The following is a 25,872-nucleotide window of genomic DNA, read 5'->3' as shown; positions in this document are numbered from 1 at the left end:
TGGTCGATCCTCCTGACGGCAGCAAAGAGCATCCGGCCACCACCTGCATGGAGCTGTGGCTGTGCCACCCGGAATACAGCAGCGGTCAGTCCCAACACTGGAACACACACCAAACAAACAGTGGAATACACACCAAACAAACACTGGAATACACACCAAAGACTGGGGGGGGGTTTGCACAACTTGTGTACATTATAAATGTGCAAAATCATCCATTAACAGCAGCAGAACATTAATAAAAGCATTGGTCATTATTCGCAATGAAGCCCTCGGCACACTTCGCCATGTTGAAAAGGTCAAAGGTTATTTTCATCTCGTGGATCAACATTTTTTCCCAGTTCTCCAGTGAAAAGTACGACATGAAGGGGTGTTCTTGTACAATTTTCAAGTTTGTAACTAGTATTTACCAAAAGTGCAGGGTAGACATTAACAAAAAATGTACTCTGGTGAAACATAGAATAGAAAGAGATAAAAGAAAATCTGCTATTGTAAGTATTTTTGTAAATTTAGTTTTAAATGTGAATATTATGTGCATATTTAAAATGTCTAAGTAAATGTACAAGTCCAGTTTTGGTCCATTTTCACTAACTTTGACTAACTTTTGATCCTTTCCGCTCTTTTTATATGACTGAAGCTCATGTCATGTGTAAACTCGAACACCCCTCAGGCCACAGTGTGAATATCCTGTCAGTATGTTTTACTGTGCACCATTGAAGGCCTTTTTCCACTGCCGTGTCTTTCTGTGGTCCAGGGGAAAGGCCTCCTCCTCTGTGTGGAGCAGGACACTTTCATCCTGGCAGATGTCATTCAGCTCTCGCTAACTTTTCTCTGCAGGAATGTATTACATCGACCCCAACCAGGGCAGCCCGGCCGACGCTCTGCTGGCGTACTGCAGCTTCACGGACACTTTACAACAGACCTGCCTTCATCCTGGAGACACTCAGGTACAAAGACCCCAGCACAGAAAGGCTGCAGGAAGTGACTGCTCCAGATCAATGCGGTGCCCTCCAAGTCCATGTAGTGGGTTATACAGGCTGAATGTCAGTGAGGCGCACTGTCACACACACTTCTGCAGAGACGTTTTACATTTGAACCAGAACCAAAAACACCTAAAAAAGATGGAAAAATGAACTTGAACTCTGAAAACTCAACTGAAGTTGAACTTTTGACTCAGTGTTACCTTTAGGACATTATTCCTACCACTAGTCAGCACCCATGTTTCAACTGTTTCTGCTTTTTTAAATTATTATTATTATTATTATTATTATTATTATTATTTTGATGCTAATAAGATTTATGATTTTACACAGAACCTATTAAATAAATAAATGCATTGGTTTTTTTTTTTAAAGAAATCAAACAGATCTTTTTAAAGACAACACAAGAATATGCAGAAATCCAAAAATAATTTTGGATGGAAGATCTAAAATTTGCACAATGAGCATATTATGCACACTTTGCACTTCATTTTATAAAACGTCATATTATTTTTCACGATTTGTTCTAGGTCAGAGTTCAAAAGTTGTTCATTTTTGCATGATTTTTAAAACTCTGACCCATCCACTTAAAATCAGCGCAATATAAACAATGTTAAATTCCTACACTAACACCCTTCTACCAAGTGAGTACAAAATGCACACTGACACATTTTAGCATTTAACATTTGACCTAGAACAAAAAAGCATAATAATACATATTAAGCAGCATTACTGTTAATCATTGACATATGCCAGTCTGCAGAAAAACAAACAAACAAACAAACAAACAAAAAAAACTAATCGAATTTTTATGTAGGATGTTGGGAAAAAAAAACACATAAAAACAAACGTTTTTTGCATAAAAAAATGTGGTTTCTTTACATTACAAATATGGCATTTAAAGGGTTAAAACTATGACAGCTGTTGAGTATTTGGTATTTTTGTTTATGGCTAGAGTTGATGAAATAGAAATAAATGGGAAAAAGTTGAATATGAACTGAATGAAAAGAATGTTGACATTACTACAGCACTGCACAGATTATGCACTGTCATTGGTTAGGAAGGACATCTGTGGGCGGGACACCGAGGGTTAAATATGATTATTTCAGTCCATTTATTAACCAGGACTTGGAAACAGAATATTTTATTAATCCCAGAGGAGACTGTGTTACAGTTTCTCCGAGCCAAGTGTGTGTGTGCGTGTATATGTGTACATATATATACATATATATAGTATATATATACACACATGCATCAGAAACAGTCTATTAGAAAACATTGAGAACAGTATTCAGGTGTGTGTGTCTCTCTACAGTTGCCCATAAAAGCCTGGATGGAAGAGTTTTCAGAGGAAGGGTCTTTCCAGTGGCTCAGCCGACTGAAGGAGGGTTTTCAGGTCAGTAAACACACCTCAATATAGAACAGTGCATCACCTCGAGCAGCGTCATGCATCTCAGTGGGAGTGGGGGTTTAGTGTGGAGCACATGTACTACAGTGGACCCCTCCCCCTCCAGACTCCCTGACATCAGTGTGGACCAGTTTAAGCATAGGTGTCATGTTCAGTAGCGTCCAAACCTGAAAGAGACGATGACGAACTCTGAGTGAGGACTGGTGGGGTTTCTGCAGCTGCCAAACACCACGTCTAAACTATGGAACCAAAAATGGAAAATACTAGATCCTGTTTAGGGCAAAATGTGAAAAACCTGTGAATGATTATTGGTTTGGAGAAGGTCCACACACCTACCACTACATCAGGGGTGTCAAACTCATTTTAGTTCAGTTCCACATTCAGCCCAATTTGATCTCCAGTGGGCCGGACCAGTAAAATAATAACAGTGAAAAAAGTAAAATTACATTTATGATCAGGTTTACATCCACAAAGTTTCCTTAAAAATCTGAATAACATGAACAACTTGAATTGTCTTAAGAAAAACAAGTGCAATTTTAACAATATTCTACCTCGGTTTATCAGTTTATCATTTACACATGTGCATTACAATCACAGCATTACAATCAAAGCATTTAGTAACAGGCAGAATATTGGTAAAATTGCATTTACTTTTCTTAAGACATCTCCATTTGTTCATATTTGTTCAGGTTATTCACATTTTTTGTAAAAGTATAATTTGGTAATGGAAACATTTTCATGTAATTTTACTTTTTTACACCAAAAAAACAAAGAGAATTTGGGGTTGTCATTATTTATAGGTTATTATGATAATATTTTACTGGTCTGACCAACCTGAAATCTAATTGGTCTGTATGTCTGTATGTGGAACCTGAATTAAAATGATTTTGACACCATTGATTGTTAATATCTTCAGTGTAATTTTTGCATTTCACAAATTCATCCTGTGGACTAGATTGGACCCATTGGCGGGCTGGATTTGGCCCCCGGGCCGCATGTTTGACACCTGTGCACTACATGGAATCGACTCAACTCAGGTGAACTTGACTCGGGTACCAGGTCCTATTCCTGGAGACTGTTTCCATTACAGGATACTACCGACTTTACAGTACCTGGTCGTCATAGCGATGCAGCGCGTTACTTCCGTGTCGTCTGCTCAGAGAGTTGCTGATAAACTCACTCAATGCGTGTTGTCTTGTCAAGCTCATGCTGAACTTTTACTTCGGCCACCTAAGACTGAACCTCCTCGACCGGCCATGGTGTAGTTCTGTGGGCTGTCATCATGTGGATTCACCTACCGCTATATTTACTGTCAACTTCTGCATCTGTTTTTTGTAAAACGGCGGGTCACAGAGACGAGACTCTGACCAATCGGTGGTCTGCAGTGCGTACACATCACATTTTAGTATCTGGTCTCCAGTCTTGGAACCTTGGTGGAGGCGATGCCAAAAAACTAGTACCGGGTACCAGATTCCAGGCCCTTTTTCGTAATGGAAACGCAAAAAGGCCGAGTCGAGTCGAGCCGGTACCACGAAGTGGAATCACGGCAAAACTGTTCTGTAGTAGAAGGTCCATCCCATTGCGGTTCACAGTTGGAAAAAGTGTTCGTTTGGGCTCAAGGGTGAACTGAAAATATGTTAGAGGTCAAAGGTCAAGGTCACTGTGACCTCATACACGTCCTCAGCCTTGAGGGCTTTGTTTTCCTTATTTAGCACAAACATTCACTTGAACTCAAGGGTGAATGGAAAACAATATGTTGTCCAGGTAATGATGTAAGGAAAGTGGACACAGGTTTGTCTTTACTTTTGTCAACGTAATTGTTTGTACCAGCATTTCTTTCTTTCACAAATCTTGGTTTTGTTTGGTAATTCTTGATGACAATGTGAATAGATGATTGAATTTCTATAATTAAAGATCCAGGTTAGGAAAAACTCTGAGAATTAACATTCATTAACATGGGATTATATAGAAAAACCATATCTGAGTCAAAACTCATCTGATATAATCCTAATTCGACATATTTATCATGTCAAGACATTTGACCTGGAACAGTTTAAGACAGAAGTTTGCACTTGGCGTGTTTTCTAGTTTTAACATTATCAGAATCAGAATACTTTATGAATCACAGGGGAAATTGTTGGGTGTTACAGTTGTTCAGTGCAAGTATAACTAAAGTAGCAGGAAAGAAATGATCAATACTACAAAAAATAATATTTTAAATAAATAAATAAGTACTAGACCAATATTGTCAATATGAATTAAAGAAATGTAGAATCTGGCTTGTAGGACAAAGTTAATAGAAAAATTCTCTGAGACAAAAGACAGAGTCGCTGGAATCTTGTATCAAAAGGCTTTTCTTGCATCAAGGAGTCAAGTCCGTACAGCAGTTACAACAGTGAGTAGCATAAAGGACTGTAGTTCCTTTTACAGAGTTAAAAACATGCCATACCCACAGTAATCTTAACATTTTTGCATGTGTGTAGCGCTAATGTTGTGCCTTCGTCTTTCCTGCTCTGGGACAGATCATGATGGTCCAACAACAAAGAGGCGTCATTCTAAACATAAGGCTCATACAGAAATAGTCGAACCCACTATTCATGTTGTATTTTTCCATCCAAATATCTCCGTTTCATTTCTGTATCAGCTGATTGTGTTTCTGTGCTGACCCCTGGTTCTGCTCTGAACAGTTTTCCTACCCAGGAGCCACTGTGGTCCAGATGCGTTTCCTCAGGTTACAAAGTACGACCGCCGTCCAGAAGCTGACCTACAGCTGCCACCCGGGACACCGACTGGGCCACGCCCACAGAGACGTCAAGTTCCTGGCCGACACCAGGAAGCAAAGTTACCTGGGAGCGGTGACAGACTGTGTGGTACGTAAAGGGTTAAAAACATCGACTGAAGTCATGTCTGTAGGGGATTAAAGGGCTTGGAATTCCTAAACAGTTCATGCAGTATTTTAGTTAAACTTCTGGAATTAAAGCTGGAAGTTCACACTTTAATCACATCATGAGTGTTTTATTTCAGATCCACTGTAGTGATTTACAGAAGATCAGTTATAAAACATGTGTCAGTGTCCAAATACTTATGGACCTGACTGTAAAAATTAAAGAAAAGGCCAAGAATCAAACTGAACAGCGACCAAAACCATCTACTGATCTAAACTGTTTAATACCTGTTGATCCACTAATCCTATCAGTCCATGTAAATAATTGGTGTAAAATACAGTTCTTCATCTTTTCATGGTCATCAGATACGACCCATTTGGACATTCAGAGGCTCCGTAGTTACCGTGGAAACACTGTCATCTTCTACAACATTGATTCACCAGTAAAACCCATGGAGTTGGATCAATGACAGTGGATGGTTTATCTATACACTTGGTTTTATATATATATATATATATATATATATGTATATGTATATGTTTATATATATATATATATATATATATATATATATGTTTATATATATATATATTTATATAGGTATATATATAAAAAATGAACAAAATCATATTAAAAAAAACCTTTCAATTAATAAATAACGTGATAAAATAATCAAAAAAATTACTTAAATGAAGTAAACGAGAACAAAATAAGCAACAAACTGAACAAAAATTAATAATAAATCAACTAAATAATGAGTGACATGAACAAAACAAGCCACAAACAGAAAAAATTGAAGAATTTTTTTAAAAGGTTAAAATAAATAAAAACAAGCAAAATAATAAATTAATTAATTAAAATGCAAATAAGAAAATTTACAAAATAATAAATAACATGGAAGAAATAAGAAAGAAAATTAAAAACAGCCAAAGTAATCAATAAAATAAACAAAGTGAATTTTAAAAATTGCAAAAATAATAAGTAACAGCAACAAAATAAGCCACAAAGTGAACAAAGATAGATAGACAGTGGATGGAGACTTTTGATTTTATGTTTAGTTAATAATATTTTTACTGAAAAAGTTAAAAATTTCCCCAATTTTCTCCATTTTAACATAATGACCTTGGATTTAATCTGAGCTTTTATGAACATCTACATGACTGATAAATTAAATATGGAATAGAATAGAATAGAATAGAATAGAATAGAATAGAATAGAATAGAATAGAATAGAATAGAATTTCTTCTATTTGAATTGTTGGCGACTGATCGTTGGTCTCGTCCTGTGTTTTTGCGTCAGACCGCAGAGGAGGCGGAGTCTGAGCAGCGGGAGTCGGTGTTTGAGTTTGAGGACCTTCACCTGCTTCCTCTGAGAGACGTGGCGCTGATGGGAGGGGGGAACGCCACCCACCGTTTGGGCTTCACAGTGGGACCGGTGTGTTTCAGCTAGACCCACCTGAGACCCCCAGAAGGACCCACATAAAAAAGACCTGGACAGCCCCAGGACACATGGAACCCCCACCCCCATCAGAGGAGGGCGCTGCTCCTCCCTCCTGTTGGGTGGATGTTGGATTTCATCTCAATCTGAGTGACTCCGTACGAATTAAAGAGTCGACGAGAGCTGGAGTTTCTCCGTGGAGACGTCCGTTTTGTTTACAGAGACTTTCACTTCCTTGTATTGAATAATTTAAACTGTATGTTTTGTTTAGCTTTTATTTACTGTGTCTTTTATATCTTTTTGGTTCTGTTTTGCCTTCCCGGCCTCCCTGTTGTGTATATAAAAGTCCTTCTGACCTCGAAACAATGTGTTCTTTTCGGGGACACGGCAACTGTGGCCCCCCCTGGTGGAAGTGACGGGGCCGGGGAGGACCAGTACTGTACGTCAACACACACTTCTGTCAAGGTGCTAGTGATGGTTTATCTGAAAACCCCACCTTTATTTCATCTCAGACATTAACAGGAAACATAATCCCTTGAATACACTTGATGCCGGTTGTTGCTATGACGACACCAAACCTTCCTATCTTTCACATGTTCTTATATGTATGTTTTTCACATCTCAGGTATGATATTATTATTATTATTATTATTTTATACACGTGGGCGCTGAAGCTGCTGTTTCCACAGGGTTGTAGTTTGGTATGAAAGGAGAAACGGAACAATAGCCTCATAGCATAAGTCATACACTATGTGGACAAAAGTGTGTGGACACGTTGAATTCAGGTGTTTCTTTTCTAATAGGGGTCTGGGATACAAAACAATGATGATAAATGTCAGAATATAGTTTTATATCATGGGATACATATCATTGTATTTGTTAGTTTGGTTTAAATTGTTATCTTTGTTTCCAAAATGCCTCAGAGAGTGTTTTGACTTAATTTCTCTAAACATTGATTTTGTTTTTATTTTTTATCCATGACTATGATTTTAAATGTTCCTTCTCTAAATTTCTCAAATATTTTTCATGCTCTGACTGTAAATAATAATTTTCTACCACAACTATCCATCTACTTTCATCACATCTCACTGAGGAAGAAAAATTTGCCATTAAACTTTAAGGAAATGTTTATAAACTATATCCTCCTGAGACCCAGGAAAGTTAAAGTTTTAGCTTTTTTACACTAAACAAATTGTCTAGGTTGGAAACTGCATAATGCAACATTTTTTCAGATACATTTTTAAAGCTATTTTTGGTAATTTTTTTAATGGAATGTCCTTTGCAATGGAAATCATTTTTTAAGTGAAACTGAAATTGGTTAGTTTGGTTTAAATTGTTATCTTTGTTTCCAAAATGCCTCAAATGTTTTGCCTTTAAATTTCTCTAATATCTTTCATGCTCTGACTGTAAATAATAATTTTCTACCACAACTAACCATCTACTTTCTTCACATCTCACTGAGGAAGAAAAATATCCCATTAAACTTTAAGGAAATATTGATGTTTTTATCTCAAATCATCATGAACAGGACATCTTACAGCTGTAGACATGATGTGTCCCAATACTTTTGTCCATATACTTTATAAACATATAACCAATATAATGATATTTATCCCATAATATGAAACTATATTCTGACATTGTTTTGTATCCCAGACCCCTGTTAGCAAAGAAACACCTGAATTCAATATGTCCACATACTTTTGTCCATATAGTGTATGACTTAGGCAATTATTACTATGAGGCTAACGAGAAATATCCTTAACCCATAAAGACCCAAACATCTACTGATCTAAACTGTTTAATTCCTGTTGATCCACTAATCCTATTAATCCATGTAAATAATTGGTATAAAATACAGTTCTTCATCTTTTCATGATCATCAGATATGACCATATTTGGACGTTCAGAGGCTCCGTAGTTACCGTGGAAACACCGTCATCTTCTACAACACTGATTCACCAGTAAAACCCATGGAGTTGGGTCAATGACAGTGGATGGACACACTGGGTTTATTTGCTGTTAATGGTATATTTTGCTGAAAAAAGTCACTTTTTCTTCAGTTTTCTCTGTTTCTGATACAATATCCCTCAACTTTAATCTGAGCTTTTATGAACATCTGCATGATCGGTGAATTAGATATAGGAAAATACCTGATTTTCACTGAAAAAAACCAATACAGAGGATAATAATATAATAAATACTGATAAATCACTTAAGAAAAGTCTAGTATAGAGGGAAAACTATTTTGGAACTGCCACAAAAGTAGCCCTGGGTCTTTATGGGTAAATATTCATTGCCGATAAATGAATAAATAATGGATTTTTCTTTTCAAAGTTCCTGTGAAGTTGTTCCATGGAGTTTTCTCATGACATAAACTAGATCTTCTGTAGTTGAACTCTTCTGCCTCTGGTTGAAAAGGCTTATTCTACAGCCGTTTAATGCTGATTAATGGGTGTCTGTATGAGTTTGTGCTTCTGATGCAAACCTCGGAGCTTCTCAGCAGAATCTGGATTTGGTGTTTGTGTCAGCGATGAGTATCTGCATCGACCACGGACCCAGTGAGAGGAACAACAGTCTGACCGTTCAGCCAAAACTGCAACAAAACACACAAAGCGTTCCTCTTATTTTGTGGAGAACGAACCAAACCAACAAAACAAAGGGGGAACACCGTTAGCCTCATAGCAGAAGTCATACACTATATGGACAAAAGTATGTGGACACTTTGAATTCAGGTGTTTCTTTTCTAACAGGGGTCTGGGATACAAAACAATAATGACTAATGTCAGAATATAGTTTTATATTATGGGATAAATATCATTGCATTGGTTAGTTTGGTTTAAATTGTTATCTTTGCTTCTAAAATGCCTCAGAGATGGTTTTGACTTAATTTCTGTCAATGCTGATTGCTTTTTTTTTTTTTTTAATCCATGACTAGGATTTTATATGTCCTACCTCTAAATTTTGGATCTTTTTTATGCTCTAACTGTAAATTATATGTGTTACCAAGATGTTTATAAATGATTTTACTTAATTTCTCTCAAAATCAGTTACTTTTTAATCCATGACTATGATTTTAAATGTTCTACCTCTACATTTCTAAAATATTTTTCATGCTCTGACTGTAAATACTAATTTTCTACCACAACTAACCCTCTACTTTCTCACTTAAGAAAAATCTCCCATTAAACTTGAAGGAAATTTTGATGTTTTTATCTCAAATCATCATGAACAGGACATCTTACAGCTGTAGACATGATTTGTCCCAGTATTTATGTCCATATAGTTTATAAACGTCAATGTTTCCTTTTAAGTTTAATGGAAGATTTTTCTTCCTCAGTGAGATGTGAGGAAAATAGATGGTTAGTTGTGGTAGAAAATTATTATTTACAGTCGGAGCATGAGAAATATTTGAGAAATTTAGAGGTAGAACATTTAAAATCATAGTCATGGATATATAAAAAAAAAAAAAACGCAGTTGAGAGAAATTAAGTAAAAATCATTTCTGAGGCATTTAGAAGCAAATATAATAATTATAAATAAAAAAAACAACTAACCAATGCAATGATATTTATCCCAATATAAAACTATATTCTAACATTAGCCATTATTGTTTTGTATCCCAGACCCCTGTTAGAAAAGAAACACCTGAATTCAATGTGTCCACATACTTTTGTCCATTTAGTGTATGGGTTAGCTAAAAATGCTATGAGGCTACCGACATGTTGGTGCTTCAGTCGTAGCCTGTGTTTCATATTCATGTTCTCGTCTGGTATTTAGATTTGTCCGATCATCGTCCATGTGATTGCCTTAGCTGGCTGAGACTGATCATCCACACTTGTTTTGTACAGACGATCACTTTTAGAAAAACCAAATGAAATGACATGCTGGACATCTGTCTTGTGTGAACCATCGAGACAAGAGTTTTGTCACAGAATAAAATAAAAAATATACATATCCCAAACATTATTCGACATGGTTGGTTGTTATTTTTTTTCTCTCTAGTCGATACGTTTTGTTTGTTAGTTTTGTCCACAGTAAATCTGAACGTGTTGAATGAAACCTGGGATAAAATATCTGTAAATTAATGCCATAAATCTCATATTGGGTTAAAGACGTTATGGTCAAAGGGAGGTCACACTAAATAGGACCACTTTGGGTTATAGAAGCTGCTGAATGAAACCTGATTATTTTGTATGTTTGTTTTCATTTTGTTGATTAATTTGTTCGATTATTGATTATTTTGCTCATTTTTATTCATTTTGCATCTTACTTTGTTTATTTTTCTTGAATTTGTTGATTATTTTTGATCATTCTGTTGATAATTTTATTCATTTTGTTGAATATTTTGTTCAGTTAATTATTTTGTTAATTTCTGTTCAGTTTATTGATTATTTTGTTTTATTTTCTCCAGAATTTTATTGGTTATTTTGCTCATTTTGTTTATTAGTTAATTTTGTTTACTTTTTCTATTAATTTTTGCTTCATGCTGATTTTATTTTATTTATTTATTTATTTATTTAAATTTGTGGCTCATTTTGTTTTTTGTTTTTTTTTCAATTTGTTACTGGTACAAAACATTAGTAAAGTAATATCATAAATCTCATTTTGTCCGAACAAAATTGTTAAAGACATGCTAAGTGCAAAAGGAGGTCACACTAAATACGACCACTTTGGTTTATAGAAGCTGTTTTTACCCTCAAACGTTTGTTTTCCCTGCTGTACATACTTCACATATATCCGATTGGATCTTAATACAGAGACTGATAAATATGTATGTGTGGACATTAGAACTTTACTAGGAGTAGAACTTTTACACATATACTGTATGTGGAACATGGAGTAAAAGGAGGACAAGAAGAAAAAGGTAAAGAGAATAAATAAATAAATAAATAAATAAATAAATAAATAAAGACTAGAACTTTTACACATGTACTGTATGTGGAACATGGAGTAAAAGGAGGACAAGAAGAAAAAAAGTAGAGAATAAATAAATAAATACTGACTTTAAGTGAGTCAGTAAATAAGTAAGTAAATAAATATAAAAGTAAATCCATGTTTTGATGATGGAGGCCTGTTAAGGGTTAACGCGCAGCCGTCGGTCACGCGCTTGGTCACATGACCGTCAGTCCACTCCAGTCGCGAGCTGTCACTGCCCCTCGTCTGTTTGTGCTCGTCCATTCTACCACTTTAGACATGTTTTCCGCTCTTTAATCCGTTTGTCATCGCCGGTGACTGTCTGTCCCACCTCTCCGTTACATGTTTAACCCTCCGGAGCCCCTGAAGGACCCGCCGTCCCCCCAGGAAACACAGCCGCAGCACCGCGCTGGTCTTCGGCTGCTAGCTTACAGCTGTTAGCATCGGAGGAACCGGGGGCTGAGGCTCAAAGGTGAGGAGGAGGAGGAAGAGGAGGAGAAGGAGGAAGAGGAGGAGAAGAAAACAGGCAGGTGGATAGGCTTAGCTGGCTGCTTTAGAACATTCCCAGGTGTATTTGATCCGTATGTTAATGACATGTGGACGGCAGTAGCAGAAACCGACCTACTGACGTGGCTAATCAGCCTAAACATCCGCTACACTGTCATTAACAGTGATGTGTTAAAAACAGTGAACCTGCACCACAAGAGGAGTCTGAATGAATGAATAGGATCTGTCATATTTAAGTTATAGTTCAGGTTTTTGCATTGAAGTTTGTTTTTTCTCAAGTCTGTGCTGAAATCTTGTTGAAATAGAAGAAATCTTAGGATTGTATGTTGTTGTAGAATGACCATAACGTCCTAAGGTTATGATGTTAAGATTGTTGCGCCGAATTCTACTCCCTGCCGAAAACTGCTCCCCCTTCCTAAATCAGCCATGGAGAGGACAATGTGCACCAAATTCACCCTGTCACAACTCTTTCTCCTTTCTGACTGTAGGGTATCAAATTAATTGTGAATTATTCAATTATTCCTAACACCTTCATAGCTGTGTAGCAATTAAGTAATGAATAATATTGTAAGATATTGCAGTTATGTTTTTTTATCTGGTTAATATTAAAGAATGTGCAAACTGTAAGATATATAAAACTTTCTAAAGTTAAATCTTAGATACACAACACACAAAATACATAACAATAAAAGCAGATACTGCCGAAAACTACATCACCCTTGGCTGGAGATGCAGTTTTCGGCAAGGAGCAGAACTCGGCACCAGATATTACTGAAAACTGCATCCCCCATTACAATAAGCTTGTGAAGCTACAGGAGTGAAATGACTAGCAGTTCACATTTGGAGCTATTCTGGTGTGACAGGATGAATTTGGTGCACTTTGTCCTATTCATTGCTGATTTAGGAAGGGGGAGCTGTTTTCGGCAGGGAGTAGAATTCAGCACAAGAAGGATAACTCTCACAAAACAAGTGTTTTTTAAAGCTGAAATGAAGCAAACATCACTTAGGGTCTGGACTCAAAATGGGTTGAGAAGCTGGTTTTATTGGGTTGCTGCTGGCAGAGGAAAATGTGAGTTATATTTATTAAAATAGAAGAGTTTTGTAAATGCTGATGAATTGATTTTGTTTTTTTTATCCATGGCTATGATTTTTACACATTCTACCTCTAAATTTCTAAAATATTTTCCATGTTCACAACTAACCATCTACTTTCTTGAGATCTCACTTTGGAAGAAAAGTCTCCCATTAAACTTTAAGGAAATATTGATGTTTATAAACTATATTAACATAAATATTGGGACACATCATGTCTACAGCTGTCCTGTTTATGATGATTTGACATAGAAGCATACATTTTAATAATCAATATTTATCCTAAAATAAAACTATATTCTGACATTTGTCATTATGGTTTTGTGTCCCAGACCCCTGTTAGAAAAGGAACACTTCATTTCAAAATGTCCACATACTTTTGTCCATATAGTATATGACTTCTATTGATGTTTTTATCTCAAATCATCATAAACCAGACATCTTACAGCTGTAGACATGATCTGTCCACATACTTTTGTCCATATAGTTTATAGCATCAAAAAGTTTAATGGGAGATTTTTTCCTCCTCCGTGAGATGTGAAGAAAGTAAATGTTAATTGTGGTAGAAAATTATTATTTACTGTCAGAGCATGAAAAATATTTTAGAAATTGAGAGGTAGAGCATTTAAAATCATAGTCATGGATTTAAAAAAAAAAAAAAATCAACAATGAGAGAAATTAAGAAAAGAACATCTCTTAGGTGTTTTGGAGGCAAGGATGGCAATTTAAACCAAACTAACCAATGCAGTGATATTTATCCCAATATAAAACTATATTCCGACACTGTTTTGTATCCCAGACCCCTGTTAGAAAAGAAACATCTGGATTCACCGTGTCCACATACTTTTGTCCATATAGTGTACATTAAACAAGAAATGCATAGATTAGTGATTATTTTTTAGAATGTGTATTTTTTTCCCACTAAAACATAAAACCTTTTGTGTAAATAAAGTAGAAAAACTCCAAAACAATAAAAATGTAAATGGATTCACTTTAATTTTTCCTGCAGTGTTTTACAGCTGCTCTTTGCGCTGTCACTGAGTATAATATATCACATGTTTTCGATGCAGCCTTTTATGTTTATACAACTGTACAGTCTGACACCGTAATTGTGATTCATTTTAATTGTGCAGCTCTTGTTGTAATTGCAGAAAATCCTCCTGAAAATAATCAGTTTCTGCAGGAGTGAAATGAGCTCAGAGGTTTGAAGTGGGGCCACAATGAGCCAGCTTTTTTATTTATTTTTTTAGTTTGAAACAAGTTTTAATTTCTTTAAAATTCCAAGTAAATCAGCTTAAAATAGACGTCAGCTGGAACGCTTTGTACAACAGCCTCAGATCAGACCATTAGATCTAAGCTTTATTCAACAAACTTGTGTCATAATGCATATTAGAAACTCCAGTGTATACATTTACTACTAAATTATGTTGTTACTGGTGTTTGCTCTATGTGTTTCTGCAGTAAAATGGGTAAGAGTAATAATTAAAAAACCATGATATCAGTTCTTTAGATCAAAGTGATCTCCTTTCTGATGCAATAATATTTGATTATAAATAAGGTTATGGAATTGATTTATTATTTTTATCCTCTTGAGGTTCTTCTACAAAGATATAACAAATAAATTAATGTGAACTGCTGTATTTTTTCCAACTGGTTCCAGATGATTTATATGGTTTATGATGGTTTTGGGCACACCTTAATTTCCCCTTTCTGATGATAATTTACTGTCTTTATTCACTCCTCTACCAAGTCCAATCAATACTGTATCCTCATTTTCCTTACTTCAGTTCACATTCATAATTTTTCATTTTCATAAATCGTTTTTTCTTGAAAGCAAAACCAGGAAAAACTCAAGGAAAGAAAAAACCTTGCCCAGCCCTAGTTTCTATTCACAGTAAAGAAGAAAATCCAGTTTAAAGGCATGGTCCTGAGCTGGTTTAGTAAGGAAGTAAAGTTGATTTAGTTTTAGTTTGGATAGATAAGGACAGATTTGTCTACTCTGCTGTTAGGATAAAAAGATACTAAAACTTACTGCATTTTACTTTCTACTAATGTTTAAGTTCATTTATTTTAAGGATAAGATGACAAAAAACAAACACACAAAGAAAACTTCAATGTAAATATGTTCAAAGCTCAATTTTACTAAAAGTTACGCAATCCAACATGGATTCCACCCTGTGACATCACAATATACAATTTAGATGAGTTTGTTTACTCCCATCATAAGCTTTGGGTCATACCCAATATTTCTGTCATTTACAGTATGACTTTATCTCTAAACACTTCCAAGATACATCTTTTGGAAACCTTTATCAAAATTGAGTATTTTTTGGCTAAAGGATTAATTGTTCTTTTAATATTGAAATATTGAAAATATTGAAGGCCATAAAATAAGGAGGTGGCTGTTTATCTGTATGACTATTATAGCATTTGACAATATGTAAATTTGATTATTGTGATGGTATTAAAATAGAAGTCCTGATATTCAACAAGTTAATGCTATTTAATGTTAAAAATACTTTTGTTGACTCTTCAGTGACTTTGTATTCAGATCTGATCGTTAAATTTTTTATCATAGCTTCGTAGCTTACTGTATATGAAGAAGTATTACTGATTGGTTTTTTTTGTTTTGTTTTGTTTTTGTCTTTGAAGGTCAGCGTCTATGACCTACGTCCGTCCATGATCAGAGGATGTACCCGCCTTCCAGAAAGGACTTCATCTCTCTGACGCTCAGCGATCCACACAGTCACACCTACAACAATGGAAAACACCGGCGTCAGTCCTGCTGGAGGGTGAGTCAAACACACTGAGTGTACTCTGAGGATCCACTCAGAGAAACACTTAGTAAAGGGTTGGACCTTCAAGGTGCGGGACACTTTTGTGATCAATTTTTCATCAAATCTGTGAAACCTAAGTATCATGAATCTGTAAGTCTTTCTGTGATTACTCACCTGAATCTCTTGCATTACAGTGAACAATTTCGAAGTGCCATCCACCATGAACAGTCCATGTGTTTACAAACCGAGCCGGGAGGTCACTCGGGCATCTTCGGAATTTTGTTGTGACGTGCATTGTGGGAAGCAAAGGCTCGCACAGCCACCTGACAGCGGCAGCAGGAACAGACACGATCGGAAACGGCAGGAGCTCCCTTCCCTCTATGCATATTCCTCCAGCTGTTTCCGCGTTTCAGACATTTCCGTGTGTTTGTTTCATCCATATAATGCCATATGGTTCCGCTGCTGCTGTCAGGTGGCTGCGCGAACCTCTGTTTCCCACAATGCATGTCGCGACAAATTCTGAAGATGCCCGAGTTACCTTCTGGGTCGGTTTGTAAACACACGGTTTGTCTGTAGTGGATGGCACTTTGAGATTGTTCACCGTAATGCAAGAGATTCAGGTGAGCAATCACAGAAAGACTTACTTCGTGATACTTAGGATATGACTGAGGTTTTACAGATTTGATGAAAAATTGGTCACGAAAGTCTCCCACATCTTAAAGTATGTCACATTTTCCTTAAAACAAAAAACACTATATAGACCAGTGTTTCTCAATGGGGGCCGTGCAGCCCCCCCAAGGGGCATTGGGACCCTGTTAGGGGGTGCTGAGTCTGAAGTGGGAGGGCGTTAGTCTGTATAAGTATCAGTATGAAGTAGCATGTTATGTCAATGGCGAATTTCCGTGTGTGTCCCCGTCATGTTATGTATATACGTATGCTACATATATAAGGTCTGTCAGACCCACTCCCCCACTCCCATCCCGTCGCAAAATTTTGTTCGGGGAGGTAGGAGGAGGGTCATGATGATCTAAAGGGGCGTTTGTTCAAAAAAGTTTGAGAACTACTGATACAGACTCTTACGATGAGTCTGTTAACATTCTCACTAATACTGTCGTTTTTGTTCGCAATTTCTTCAAACGTCTTCTCTGATGAAACTACTGGTCAGATTAATTTCAAATTTTATTTGTAGCTTCCTTGTGATAATGTCTACAAAGTTTTCTCTGAGTTTAGAGAAATTTTGATTTTTGAATTTTTGAGAAATTTTCGAAATATTACAAATACATTTGCCTTTACTTCTAATGGTCCATATTTTGATGGTTTATAACATGTAAATGGTTCCAGATATCAATATAGTTCCTATTGATCACTGATAGGAAGCCATATATGGACTTTCATTTGGGTCCATGACCTTTGACCTTGAGTGACTTTGAAGGGTCAAACTCACAGTCACTAATGTCGAGATTTCAATAGTTTTCTTCTCCAAAAGTACTGGTCGGAGTCTATTCAATTTTTTTATGTAGCTTCTTTGAGACGATGTCTATAACTTTTGTTCACAGTTTTGAGAAATTTTGATCTTTTATTTTTGACCAATTTTTCAAATATTACAAAATTGCTTTTACTTCTAATGGTCCATATTTTGATGGTTTATAACATGTAAATGGTTACAGATGTCAGTATAGTTCCTATTGATCACTGGTAGAAGTCATATATGGACTTTGATTGAATGAGTTCAGTTCTCCTCCAGTGAAAGTACCACCCACTTCTATTAGATTGATCTGCATCCAGACCACAGGACTCTAACATTGAACAGAACCTGACAACCTCACACATTCAACTGGGAGTTGATTCTTGATGGAACATGACGCTGATATACAGGGATATTGGAACTATTTTGTTACAACACAGAACACTGTAAAGAAATAACACTGAAATACTGTTTACTGATAAAATAGTCCAATAAAATCAGAATCAGAAAACTTTGTTAATCTCAGAGGGAAATGGCTGTGTGTTACAATTTCTCCATTCAAGTATAATAAAATGTAGCAGGAAAGATATGATCAATACAACAATAAATAGATAAATACACACACACGCACACCCATCAAATATATATTAAAACACTCTATTAAGACACAATTAAAACTGCAATTTGCATGATGTGTACTAGACAGTATATTATCAATGTGATAATCAAATAAAAATACGTAAATAAGTGTGCAAAAATATTGTGTTGTTTAAAATTATGTGGTTATGATAAGGAATTAAACAGTTCTAAGCTAAAACTATGAGCACTAATGAGCGTCTTCTCCCAAACTTTATTCATCTGAGGTGTTCTGAGGGTTTGTGTCGACACCAGGACTCTGTGACTGTGGATTAATTTCTTAAACGTGTCTTGGTTCTATGATCAAAGCTCCGATTGTCAGTTTAACTAAAGCTCTGAGTGTTGACGTTTCTTACGACTTCACTGTGACAGACCATATCAGTCTTTATAAATCGTATCTGTTCTCTTGACAAATCGGTTTGTGGGTTTCCCTCGCTCCTCTCCTCCTCCTCCTTTTGTCGAGCAGCCATCTGAACCTTAAGATGCTGCAGATAAAAGCATCCTGTGACTACATTAATGCCTCTGATCAGCACATGCAGATAAAACAGGTTCTGCTCGTCTCTGTTGTGTCTCCGTTTGCATTCATTTTAATCATGTTTGCTTTACTTTCCCTGTCGTCCTGCCTTTGTTCAGACGTTCTGGTTTTACAGGTGTCTTATGTTTCATATCACTCCACAGCTCATATTTACCTGTCGTTTCTGCTCAGGGTTTTTTAAGGATTCAGTTTCCACTTACATTCTTTACAACTGTTTTTCAGAATCACACAGGACGACTGTTTTATACCTGTAGACGTGGAAAAAAACTGAAATTAGGATATTTATGAGGCAGGGGTGTCAAACTCATCTTAGTTTTGTATCTCAAGTGGGGTCGTAATAACCTATAAATAATATAAAATCCAAACTTTTCTCTGTTTTAGAGTGCCAAAAGTAAAATTACATTAAAAAAATGTTTACATCTACAAACTATCCTTTAAAAATTTTGAATAACATGACCAACCTAAAATTTCTTAAGGAACATAAGTGCAATTTTAACAATATTCTGCCTCAGTTTATCATTTACACATGTACATTACAACTTACAGATCACAGTGGATCTACAAATACACAAAACATTTAATAACAGACAGAATATTGGTACAATTGCACTTATTTCTCTTCAGGTTATTCACATTTTTTTGTGAAGGAATAGTTTGTAAATGTAAACATTTTCATGTAATTTTACTTTTTACACTTTTCCTCAGCCTTCACAGACCCGATCGCCACCAAACTCGCCAAATGAATAGGAACATTACCTGACTATCTACTAGGCACAATTTTATGTCTGTATTCAAATGTTGTGAGGTATGCTGGGCGATTTTAGCCTCTCTCTACTTTGAATTCTTCATTCCTGCCACCATACTCCATTTTCGGAAGTGTTTATGCTCACAGACCGACACCCCATCGACTATTTTTATAACCTTTTATTTCTGCAGTATGTCAATGCACATTTCATCTGTAACAGCAGCTTTACAGCAGGGAGATGATCACTTCTCTGTACCTGTGGCTCGTCAAGTCTGATCATGATCTACAGGTCCTCAGAGGACCTTTCCGTGTAAATCTCCATTTACAGTCAGACATGTTCAGACTCAGAGCTGATGTTCACGAAATTTCTACTGCTAGCAGACAATGCTACAATGTGAAGGCTGCAGTTCACTACCGCTGTATCAATTTAATCATGCTTGACAGGCCAAACAAATACATGCTCTTCCCTTCATGCCTCACATGTTGGCTCAAATTATTACCTGCACAATGCATGATTGAATGGTACTTTACAAATGGATAGTGGTGGCAGACAAGTTCTACTTATCATGGTATCGTACAATGGCACCACGGGTACAATGCCGCTAGTTGTAGATAATTCCTTTATCAGACAGGGGTATTTGTTTGTTTTACCTTCTTTACTAGTTGCAGTTACTTCCTGTAGCCTTTGTCAGAAGCGTCACAATGATGTTGCTGTGACATGTCTTATAGGCTGTTCAGGAGGGTTCACCAGACAGCAGGGAGAGTTTACGTCCCCTGCTGTCGGACGTCTTCTCCAGGACCGCATCCCAGGTGTGTGATAAGGTGTATGCGCCGTAAACCCCCCCCCGCTGTCTGGCCAACCCTCCTGAACAGCCTATAAGATACATCACAGCAACATCATTGTGATGTTTCTGACGAAGGCTACAGGATGTCACTGAAACTAGTAAAGCTGGTAAAACAAACAACTACCCCTGTCTGATAAAGGAATTATCTACAATAATTATATGCGGAAGACAGTATGAACCTTTACCAGCCCCCAGCATTAAAGTTACCATTCTGTTGTTTTTTTTTTTTTAATCTTTCTTTTGCAATCTGATTAGTCGACTTGAATTAGTCCTTAGTTTCAGCCATATTTACAATGACCAACAAGTTTCATAAGTGATTTCTTTAGTTCAAAGCAGGAAACGGCACATTCAGCCATGGTTTTATTAATTGTGGAAATAATTTAAATGAAGAGTTTTGAGTCTGTCTTTCTCATTTATTTGTTTGTTTGTTTGTTTACCCACACTCCTCCTCATCATATAATGATACATATTCAGTCTGAGGTTTTTTCATTCTGATTATTTTATCATGCTTGAGTTCATCACCAGGTTTCAAGAGGTAAAATGGTGTTTTCTGCTGTCATGGCTAAATTTACTCACGATAGGATATGAAACGACAGACCGACACCCCATCGACTAATCTTATAACCTTTTATTTCTGCAGTATGTCAAAGCACATTTCATCTATAACAGCAGCTTTACAGCAGGGAGATGATCACTTCTCTGTACCTGTGGCTCGTCAAGTCTGATCATGATCTACAGGTCCTCAGAGGACCTTTCCGTGTAAATCTCAATTTACTGTCAGACATGTTCAGACTCAGAGCTGTCTTTGTGAATTTCTCTGATGTTGCAAGAGGAGATACTTATGAAACTTATGCACATCAGGAGGTTATCTGAGGATTCTGGAAACTTACGCTTTTCAGAGTTCACACAAGTGTTACAAAACTTACTAAATTAGAAAATTACTGGAAGTTACTGGAACATCATATTCTACCTTGAAACAAAGCTACAATGGTCAGTCACGCCTGGACACAAAGCTACGATTGTTAGTCACAGAGTACAATAAATTTTCCATTACACTGTAGATGGTGCAGGAGATAGGAGAGCCTCGAGGCACAAAAAAAACTCACCCAAGCCCTACCCACAGGAGTAAACATCACATCCCGAAAAGAATCAAGACCTTCCTCAGAAATGGAATCCGTGGATAGGTCTGTAAGTAATACTACTGACTGGGACTGAGCGGCTGAATAGTTCAGTGGATAATACAGTGGATTTTGGTGCAGAAAAGCACGGGATTGATTCCCGCTGCAAGTGGTATCAGTGACATGTTTTAACCCAAATGCTGATTTTCTATTTTTTCAATGCCATGTGATCTACTCGTACTACCTTCACCCCTGGTCTAAATGCATTGACCATACTATCAGTGGAAGACACATGCACCTTAATACTACCTGTATTTATCCTATTCCTTGTATATAACTCTCATCTGTAGTATAGGGTTAGCTTTGTATATTCCTTTTTGTATATTTTGTTCATTTCAGAAGTTCTAGTAGTACTTTAGTAGCACATGTGTATTAATATTTTATTCTGAAGCCTTTCCACAGTCCTACTTTTTCTTAATACTCTGATATTTTTCTTATACAGTCCCTTTTGCACTTAGTGTTTTGCTGCTAAATTGAACTGATTTTCATTGTTCCTGTGACAGTAAAAATTTATTCTATTCTATTCTATTCTATTCTATTCATGCCCGACTTTAACAACAGAGTCAAAGAAAAATGTAGACTGGCCAGCCATCTGTCTTTTTCAATGAGAAATCCCTCTGGAATCGCAGGGCTTGAATCCAAATATGAAGGCGGGACTAACTTGTGCCGAGTAAACCAATCACAGATCAGATGGATGCAGTGTAATTATGCAATGACCAGATCCCTAATGTCAACAAACCTCAGCATGTTTCCATCATGGCGTGTGGTGGTGGTGGTGGTGTTGGTGGTGGTCAAGTAGAAACTTTGGTGAATGATTACTGTCATGTTTGTCAGAGAAACTTGAGAATACAGAGTGTAATCTGTAATTCAACCCTTATTTTTGAATCTAGTAAACAACTGTTGTAAAGAGATTTGTGGACTTGGAACTGACTTTGACTCATGACAAAAAGAGGTATGATGCATTGCGAAACACCTGCCCCCCAGACTTGTGATTGGTCAGTATAGAATAGATAGTGCATATTTCACAGCAATCGGCCCAGTTCCAGACTCTTTCCTCAGTACTGAATTACACTGAGAAAACTGGATGGATGGGCAGGCTAAGAAAAATGTGCATCTTTGAAGGATAGACAAAGAAATTTACATAGAAAAAAATAAATGACTGAAAACACATACTGTGTATTTATTTTAATTTAAATTAATATTTTAACTAATGATGTCCCGATCTGGATTTTTTTGCTCCCGATCTGATCCGATTTTTAAAATTTTTGTCGATACCAATCCGATACCGACTTTTTACAGTAACATTTTTATTTAAATTTAGAGTCATTACTTATAGGTTTATTGTAGTATTATTTTATTTGAGATCACAATTGGGCTGATTGTGGAACCTGAAGTAAAACAACTATGATATGTTTGACTCTTAATAACTTTATTATAATTTTTGCATTTTCCAATTTCATGCAGTGAGCCAAATTTGAACCGTTAGCGGACCGTACATTTGCCGCTGCTGTAGCTGGTCTATGGACAGGTCCATCCAGGGATTGTATGGGGGTGTGTTCTGTGCCGTAAGTTAGTGATGCGCATATCAGCAGGTTACTTGCGGTTCAGGTTTGGGTGGGTCAAAAAAATGTCAGTTTACTTGTGGAGCAGGTTGGGTTGGGTCTAATAATTCCACAAAACCCCACAGGTTCAAAAAAACCCGACTCGCGCATCATGTTAAAATGAAAGTGAAACCTATAGATGTTTTACTAAGTCCTCTAAACCTCCCGCTGTTGTGCAGCTAATTTTTCTATTCCCTACCTTCGGAAACTTTAATTTGAGGGAGCAGGATGTGTGCTTACCCCCGCCCCAGAACCGGGTCATGATCGGCCTGTTCTCGTGACTAAATCCAATCTTCTAAAAAATGCCAGATCGACAGCTGATACCAATCTGTAGACCAGATCAGGACATCCCTAATTTTAAAATAGTGGTGCATTTGCTTTGGCGTATCCTAATGGTGATATGTGGTTATAGTGCATCCCAAAACTGCGCTCCACCAAAAAAATAATTCCACCAGCCACCACTGGTTTCGCACGTGTTGATGGAACAGGTTTGTACAGAGTTAAATACTGAGCACGGGTAATATGTCACAATGTTTTCATAATAAACATCAGCTCAAGTGAAGCATTTATATTTGTTTGGTTTTCATCCACTGAGTCTCTGAGCTCAAAGAAAACTATGGACAAATGAGAAAGGTAGTCCCACACTACTGTGGACATAGCCGCTTCAAAAAAACAAAACAAACAAAAGTCTTCTGAGTCACTCTGATCAGACTACCTTGTACTCTGTCAGACTGTTTTCTTTTTTTGCACAGAATAAATTCACAAAAGACGGTTGATGTCTCAGCAACTTTATTTCTTACCTTCATCAGTACCACAAGAAATTTCCCACAACAGTTTGGAGAGACTTGGAAAAAATTAACATTGACAAAAAAAAAAAAAACAGCTTTCAAACTGGAAGGAAATAATGACATGGCATCTATAACTGTCATTATGTAATGTGTTATCATAACAATTTCGGCCTCATCGTTCAGCTTTGGTTATTGTTTTTGCCTCAGAAATAAAAAACAATGCTAAAATGGTTTTCCTGTTGCTTTTTTCCTGTGTGGAATTTGAAGCAGTCCTCATCGACTTACATAAAAAAAAACAAAAAAAAAAACAGTCTGTCTGATATAGAGTGAATGTTTGATTTCTCAGCCTGCATAAAAGCTCTGCACAGACTAGTTTTCCAGTAGATAAATGGTATGTTATGTTGAATGAACCTCAGCAGAGTAAAATGCAAACGTCCCCTGAGATGAAGCCTGCTGTGAGTTGGAGGTGATGGCTCAACAGTTTCGAGGTGTTGCACAGGTGTCTCCTCTGAGCTCACGTCTCCTGAGATGAACCAGCCTCTGCTCCTCATTCTGCTGCTGCTTACACTGTTTATTTGTGATCCATGACTGTGAGCATCAGGCAGAACTATGTCCACTTCGCTCAGGGTAACATGATCGTTTATTTCTTGGGTTGTGAAGTTGAGTTGTGTCCCATCTGGTTTTTAATTTGGCCTGTTTTTACATCATCTTTCAGTTTCATCAGGCGAGACCGTCCTGCTTTTCCTTTAATTCGGACGTGTTAATGGATTTGCAGGATATTCTGTCTTCTGTCGGCTCGACCCCGCCAATGCTTTAATTCGGAGTTGTTGGATGTGTTTCCGGTGTTCTTAATGCTTTTTGTCTGTCTCCCTGCAGAAATGGAAGCAGCTGTCTCGGCTCCAGCGAAGCCTCATTTTGTTCCTTCTGGCTCTGCTGCTCATATTTGGACTGATCTCCTTCCCCAGCATCTCAGAGCAGTGGAGAGGTAAGTAATGCCCACATTCTAAACCACACATTCAACCTGCTGCCATTAACACTAGTGGTGCTGGACGTATTGAACCTGATGGTGTTTCTCTGTTGGCGATGTTAAAAATAAACACGAGGAGCTGTGATGGTTGGGATTAGTTTCTGTGTGATTAAACTCACCCGCTGCTTCCACATGTATTTATGTTTGAGGACGTATTCACACACATGTACTCTTTTAGGTGTTTTATACTGTTGGAAATACTTCTTTGACTTATGTCAGCGTAATTGAACCCTTTTAAGACTGACATAATAACAGGCCGCTTAGGTGTCTTCATGTTTTCTTTACAATAAAAGTGTCAGAAAATGTTCGTTTTGCCAATTCTTTTGCACATTTGTTTTCAGGAAGAATTTAAAGGTGCGGGAGACTTTCGTGACCAATTTGTCATCAGATCTGTAAAACCTCAGTCATAGCCTAAGTATCACGAATCTGTAAGTCATTCTGTCATTACTCACCTGAATCTCTTGCATTATGGTGAACAATTTCAAAGTGTCATCCACCATAAACATACCATGTGTTTACAAACCGAGCCGGGAGGTCATTCGGGCATCTTCGGAATTCTGTTGCGATGTGCATTGTTGGAAAGGGAGGTTTGCGTAGCTACCTGGCAGCGGCAGCACAACCATATGGTATTATATGAATGAAATAAACACGACAAGGAAAAGGCTGAAATGCGGAAATGGCTGTAGGAATATGCATAGAGGGAAGGGAGCTCCTGCCATTTCCGCGTCTGTTCCAGCTGCCGCTGTAAGGTGGCCTTTGTTTCCCACAACGCGCACCGTGACAAAATTCCGCAGATGGCCGAGTGACCTCCCAGCTCAGTTTGTAAACAAATGGTATGTTTATGGTGGATGGCACTTCGAAATTGTTCACCGCAATGCAAGAGATTCAGGCGAGTAATCACAGAAAGACCTACAGATTCATGATACTGAGAATATGATGGAGGTTTTACAGATCTGATGAAAAATTGGTCACGAAAGTCTCCCACACCTTTAACTTTCAATATCTGGCCCTTAATCATCATTATTATAAATAATATATGCTTAAAATAGTG

At 37.0% G+C, this 25,872-nt stretch overlaps 2 protein-coding genes across 3 annotated transcripts in view; both read left to right on the top strand.

Moving 5' to 3' along the window:
* The window catches only part of LOC115429144 (collagen alpha-1(I) chain-like), a 112,138-nt gene extending 104,436 nt beyond the window's left edge, over positions 1–7,702 (top strand). The window contains exons 57-61 of the mRNA XM_030148391.1: positions 1–84; positions 835–944; positions 2,293–2,373; positions 5,073–5,255; positions 6,571–7,702. The exon at positions 1–84 is cut by the window's left edge and continues 82 nt beyond it. Coding sequence (XP_030004251.1) covers positions 1–84; positions 835–944; positions 2,293–2,373; positions 5,073–5,255; positions 6,571–6,720 — 608 coding nt within the window. The 3' untranslated portion in view covers positions 6,721–7,702. The remainder of the gene's footprint in view (positions 85–834; positions 945–2,292; positions 2,374–5,072; positions 5,256–6,570) is intronic.
* Positions 7,703–11,842: 4,140 nt separating this feature from the next.
* Positions 11,843–25,872, top strand: part of LOC115430292 (endoplasmic reticulum mannosyl-oligosaccharide 1,2-alpha-mannosidase-like) — a 54,245-nt gene continuing 40,215 nt past the window's right edge. The window contains exons 1-3 of one of the 2 annotated variants that reach the window (XM_030150233.1): positions 11,843–12,097; positions 15,877–16,016; positions 24,671–24,779. In XM_030150233.1, coding sequence (XP_030006093.1) covers positions 15,915–16,016; positions 24,671–24,779 — 211 coding nt within the window. In that variant the 5' untranslated portion in view covers positions 11,843–12,097; positions 15,877–15,914. Of the gene's footprint in view, positions 12,152–15,876; positions 16,017–24,670; positions 24,780–25,872 lie in introns of both variants that reach the window. The other variant, XM_030150234.1, reaches the window with a different exon arrangement.

This window comes from Sphaeramia orbicularis, chromosome 12 (genome assembly GCF_902148855.1).
Source record: "Sphaeramia orbicularis chromosome 12, fSphaOr1.1, whole genome shotgun sequence".
NCBI classification, from domain to species: Eukaryota; Metazoa; Chordata; class Actinopteri; order Kurtiformes; family Apogonidae; genus Sphaeramia; species Sphaeramia orbicularis.
Note: the sequence above shows the minus strand (reverse complement) of the source record. Positions and strands in the feature narration are given on the sequence as shown.